Source organism: Peromyscus maniculatus, chromosome 13 (genome assembly GCF_049852395.1).
Source record: "Peromyscus maniculatus bairdii isolate BWxNUB_F1_BW_parent chromosome 13, HU_Pman_BW_mat_3.1, whole genome shotgun sequence".
Lineage (NCBI taxonomy): Eukaryota > Metazoa > Chordata > Mammalia > Rodentia > Cricetidae > Peromyscus > Peromyscus maniculatus.
In genome coordinates, this window is record NC_134864.1 from 64,055,223 (window position 1) to 64,061,236 (window position 6,014).

At 38.8% G+C, this 6,014-nt stretch overlaps 1 protein-coding gene across 1 annotated transcript in view; it reads left to right on the forward strand.

Moving 5' to 3' along the window:
- Positions 1-2,945, forward strand: part of Tmeff2 (transmembrane protein with EGF like and two follistatin like domains 2) — a 275,906-nt gene extending 272,961 nt beyond the window's left edge. Inside the window, exon 10 of the mRNA XM_006974866.4 lies at positions 312-2,945. Coding sequence (XP_006974928.1) covers positions 312-408 — 97 coding nt within the window. The 3' untranslated portion in view covers positions 409-2,945. The remainder of the gene's footprint in view (positions 1-311) is intronic.
- The last annotated feature ends 3,069 nt before the right edge of the window (positions 2,946-6,014 follow it).

The following is a 6,014-nucleotide window of genomic DNA, read 5'->3' on the forward strand; positions in this document are numbered from 1 at the left end:
ACAGACTTAAGGAATGAACGGAGAAGGGCAAGGTAAAAGTATTTCTCTTCAGCTTCTACTTCTGTTCTTCAGTTCTCGACAGAAGCCTAAAGACAACTGCAAGGAGAAGCAAATAATAATAATAATAATAATAATAATAATAATAATAATAATAACCTTTTCAAGTATTCCTAGATTCTACTAGTAATCAAGTTTTTTTTTTCCTCTGAAATACTTTAGTCATTTTCTTCTACAGCTTCTCGCTTTGACTATAGGACCAAACTTTAGGTAATCGCATTAGACTAAGATCTGTAAACTTTCCAACCTTCTAGGAAATGCCCCAGAAGCAACAGAATTCACAGACAGAAGCAAAACACAGGGCACTACAGTTCAGACAACACAACAAGAGCATCCACAAGGTTAATCTAGAGGGAGCATGTTTCCCAGTGGCCGGACAGCCGACAGCCTGGACTACACAATACAGCATTAGAGACAAAAGAATAAGACGAGATCTACACATGTTGCCTTGCGTTTGTGGTAATCTACACCAATGAAAACATGTACTACAGCTATATTTGATTATGTATGGATATATTTGAAATAGTATACATTGTCTTGATGTTTTTTCTGTAATGTAAATAAACTATTTATATCACACAATATAGTTTTTCTTTCCCATGTATTTGTTATATATAATAAATACTCAGTGATGAGAAAAAAAAACGGCATTCTTAAATTTGCAGTAATTCTTAGCTGGAAACACTGTCCAACTAGCCCGGGCTATGCAGACAGCAGCAGTATTTCATCCTTCTGTGCATCTTCAGACAACACAGTAGTTTGCACAGGACTCTGTAGCCAGGTTTTGAGTGATGTTAAGATCAAGGGAAATGATGGTTATTGGAAAGAGAAAAAATAATTTACTTTATTGAGGAAGCATAAACTATGTCAGACACTTGAATCATCTCTGCTTCATCTACTTTCTTCCCTGCCTTTCACTTTCATTCTCAGAACAGAAAGATCTCTGGCACATAAATTAAATAAGAGAAGAAGGGAGGGAAAGTGTCTTATGACTCAAAATAGAATGCAAAGAAGATACCTGTCTTTATTTGGAAGCAGCATAACTCTCTCAGTCAAACACATCTACCCTCAGGTTCTAAGTAAGGTATACATTAGGTATATAAACAGTGGGCAAACCTGTTCTGTTTCTGTGAGCAAAAGTAACAGCTAGGAGAAAACTATAACTGCATCAGTAAGTGTGAACCTAAACCTCAGCTGCTTTAATCTCAGCACTTGGGAGGCAGATGCAAGCGGATCTCTGTGAGTTCAAGGCCAGCTGGGTCTGCACAGCTAGTTCTAGGAGAGCTGAGGTTATAGACACACACACACACACACACACACACACACACACACACATACATACACACACATACATACACACACATACATACACACACATACACACACACATACATACACACACACATACACACATACATACACACACATACATACACACACATACATACATACACATACACATGCACATACATACACACACACATACACACACATATACATACACACACAAAAAAAACTGTCTCAAAAAAGAAAAAGACTTTTGCTGTGTTTTTATCTTATATGAGAAGAAGTTAGACTCGTACAAACAAATGCTCTCATTAGCACCTTTATGGCCCAAAGAACACTGTTATTTGAAATTGAAAACAAAAAGACAATGTTTCATGACAATGGAAAAATTGTTTTGGGCATATTTATATGAGAAAGAAAAATCCCTGAGAATCTAAGGGACCTTAGTGGGAGATGTTGTCAACCCCTGTCAGATATGAGCAAACAGGTATGAATGATCACTTTATTTGGGGAAGGTAAATTGTAAAAATTCTCAAAGAATAAGATGAAATACCAAACTAAGTAATTTCCTTATTATCGTTTACCTTTGAGTAGTTCCTGTAGCACATACAGATGCTTTAAATAAAGCTTTCTTTGTCTTCCTCAAATGATTTCTTCATGGTCTAAAAGAAATGACAATCCCCTCCTTTGTTAGAAAACAAAAAAGACACATCAAATCAAAATGTTATGGATATAAAATATCCTATAAAAAATAAGGGTTTAAAGTGAAATTTAAGGCCTTTGTTAATATATGATGACAGTGACAATCTATGTAAGACTTAGGACGTTGACAAATGTGATTTTCTAGATTATCCTAAGTTGGAAAAGTGTGACATTACTGACACAGCCATCACTTACGTGTTCCTATGAATCGCTCTCTGGATACCATATACAACAAATCCTTGCTAAACTGCCTGGAAAGTTCATCTGTGTAACATGCACAGAGATGTAAGTAGCCCTGGTTTTCTTTGTATGTTAGTAGCTGCGGCAAATAAACCCTTCTCCCCAAAGAAGAGAAAAAGAATGTACTCCCCATGGTGATGTATATGTTCAAAGAAACAATAGCACTGACCTTTGGTTCCAAAAATACGAAATGACTGACTTTGTTATAAGTTTATGCATCACTATTTGTAAATTTTTATCAGCAATCATAAACCTAAGCATTGGGAGAGTCCTCTATACCTTTTTGCCCACATCCCTGCTCACCTACACCATGGAAGAATGACTTTTAAAACTTGTGTATAATGAATCCCAAATGAGTGTTTGCTGTGTGCTAGGTGCTGTTTCAGTTCCTAGAGAGAGAGAAATAAAACATGGTGTCCAATCCGCAGGAGCTTACAATCCAGGACCAGTGGAATCATCTGGCTTCTCTGAACACATCTCTCATTATCTGCAATTTCATTATTGTACCATTCTAGTTATCAAGACGATCCTTTCTCATACTGAGTTAAAACGTACCCATCTGCAGTTTCTTAGAACCTTGACTCCTATTGTTCCTCTCAAGGGCAAAGGAATGATGTGTGTATTTAAAATAGAAACACAGAAACATGTTTTCTTATTTACTCCGGAATTCTACAATTATTTTCTTCTCCAAGCAATCATTCATAATTTCCTCTTCTGCTCTTCATGTGACACAATCCCACATTTTGCTGGCGTCCACATCATTCACTCCTGACTTAACCTAGACTTGACTTTGTCAGCAGACCTGTAGGAGCATGGAGTTTACATAGCACAGTCTGATAAAGCAATGTGATCTGATGAGTCCAATTGACAGAACAACTTGCAGAAAGCAAATATAAGAACCATACTCACTACCTTGGTAAATCCCTCCTATGCCCACAGGCCTACTATGGAGTCCTGAGCAAATCATTTCACATCTTAGAACTGAATTCTGCCATATATAGATCACCTGATCACCTAACTTCCAAGTTTCTGCATGCTAAGAAAAAGGCACTATATTTTTATTATTGCCATCAAAGACACATTAACTGTTACAGTTGTTTATTATAAGCATAAATTCAAATTGCTTTTAAATAAATATCTAAAAATCTACTTCAGTATACATTTACAGCACATTATATATTTACTGAGAGTCACCAATTACAAGCCCTGCGCTAGTCTGTGAGGTGGCAATGAAAAGTATCTGAAGAAAACCCTCCCTGAAAGACACTCACTAACTACCCATCCTGCTTCCTTGAATTGCAGTTCTCCGAGGCCCAGGGGGGATGGTGAGAGGTAAATGAAGGATAACACAGAAGTAACAAAGGCAGTACTTGGGAATCTGGACCCTCCAGGATGGTCCTTTTCACAACGGCGTACAGAGAATGGCTTCACTCTCCACACTTGTTCTGGTGTCTTGTTTCTGCAGTTCTGTGCCCTCCATGCCATCCTCACACCCTTGTCTTCACAATGCTCAGGGAAAGTAACAGATTCTCACAGAAGCCCCTGTAACACAGGCCAGTCTCCTGATTCTGTTGGGGGATTTTTCTGTATTGGGCCACATTTCTTCATGCAAGTCAGTCTTTCTCTTAGCCTAAAAGCAATGTGACTCTAAAGACCCAAGGCTTGCTAATGTTTTCCACTTATTCTTCAAGCATTTACTAGGTGTCTATACTATGCCTGACAATATTCTTGGCCTGTGGTATTGCATGGGGTAGGAATTGATCTCTGCTTTCAGAGGAGGTAAAGGTGAGTGATAGGCAAGGATTTGTCAAGCCACAAAATTTAAACACACACACACACACACACACACACACACACACTTTAAGTTCTACTCAAAGAATTAAAAAATAGAGTGAAATATTTCAGGGTACCATCATTAGTAGGGGTGTGGCTTCAAAGTGAGTATAATATTGAAAATTTGGCTTCTGAAATAAGGCAGATGTGGGTCCCAACTTAAGGCCTACTTTATTACCTACTTAACCTTGGGCAATTTGCCCGAGTTTCTTATGCCTCCTATTTAAAATGGAGAAAGCAGCATCTTCCCGAACACACTATGACTACCATAAGAAATAAAACAGCAATCAATGTTTGAGCTTGGAACACTGGCATGCACAAAGTAAAATGGAAATATATGGAAATACTTTGTAGGGCTATAATAAATATTTATGGTAACAGTAAATAGTTATCATAAAGCATACTTTATCAGCAGAGTGGTGCATGATGTGAGTCATACAGTCAGAGTCAAACAGAATCCAACAATCGCAGTCACTCAAAGGAGTGCTTCTTGTGTCTTTGGAAACAAGAAAGCTGGTTTTTGGTTCCGGGGAATGAAGGCAATATAGAGATCAAAGATCAAAAGGGATCCAACTCATCTAAGCCCCCCCCAAATTCATCCATTAGTATCATGTCTGAAAAAGGGGGAACATCATTCTTTTCCTTTAAAATCCTGATAGCATGTAGCATTGAGCTTGTTGTGCTCTCTAGTCGAGATGAGTCAGTATCCTCGAGGAGAAGCCAGTGCGGGAAACTGGACTATGACAAGGCTTATCTCAAAGTCACATTAGACTCCTCTAATGTTTGTCCTCGGATGCTGTTTGCCTTTGCCAAGTCAGGCCGCACCTGGATAGACTGCTCTTCCTCAATTACAGGAGACATTTCACTTCCATAATTAATCATCTGGATATCAATAATGAAAGCTTCTTCATTGAATTAATTGATATCTCTATATGAGCATCCACAGGAAGCACACATAAAAGATAGAGGAAGGATGAAGGGTTATATGAAGTAATGGGATTAGTTTTATAACCAGCACATAAATCTATGACTGTACATGGCCCTTTGAAGTCAGCATCAGAACATATAAGATGTGCTGCCCATCCAGCCTCACCACGGTTGGAAATCTGCTTTTCTGGTTCAGCTATTCCAAGGATACAACCTTGGTTGAGCTCCACAAATGGTAAAGGGGCTAACTTGAGTACCCTGTATACTTTTAGTTTTCAGTCAGTTGTCATTACTAACCTTCCACGAGGTAAGAAGTGAAAGACATAGCATTTGTCTTGACTTTCCCAATCCAGGAGGGACAAAAACTTAAATGAGCTAACAGAGCAAAATCAGGTACTGTGGCAGGGGGAGAAAAAAGGACAGGAGTAGGCCAGGCCCTGTGCTGGGCAGACACTCCCGCCTTCCTGATCCAGTAAAGGCACTCATTCCACACAAGGCTTGGGCACAGTAACTACGCTGAGAAAGCAGCCCTCTGGACCCCCACGATCGAACCCATTCTTTGGGGTGTATTTTGAGATGACTCCATGCCCTTCTTCCCCATGGATGTCTCCTCTTTCTGGACTTCCTCTCATTCTTAGAATGCTACCCACCTCTCTTTTCTTCACTACTGGGAGCACCCATCCTTTGTTACAGCCCTTCGGGGCGCAGTCCAGCTTAGTTCTCCTCCATGGGCCTAGACCTTGAGAATAGGAGTCTTTTATATGAGTCCAGCTTTTCATGAACATAAAGAACAGAGCAATGTCCCAAATTGTCATCACTGTATATCAGATAATTAATAAATATACTAAGAAATTCTGTCCAATTAATGTTTAAGATTAGACTATGTAGCTAAACCCCCCCAAAAAAATCATTCAAAGACCAAGAGAAAACATTATTGTATTTGTGGGTATCATTTCTGATCATTTCTA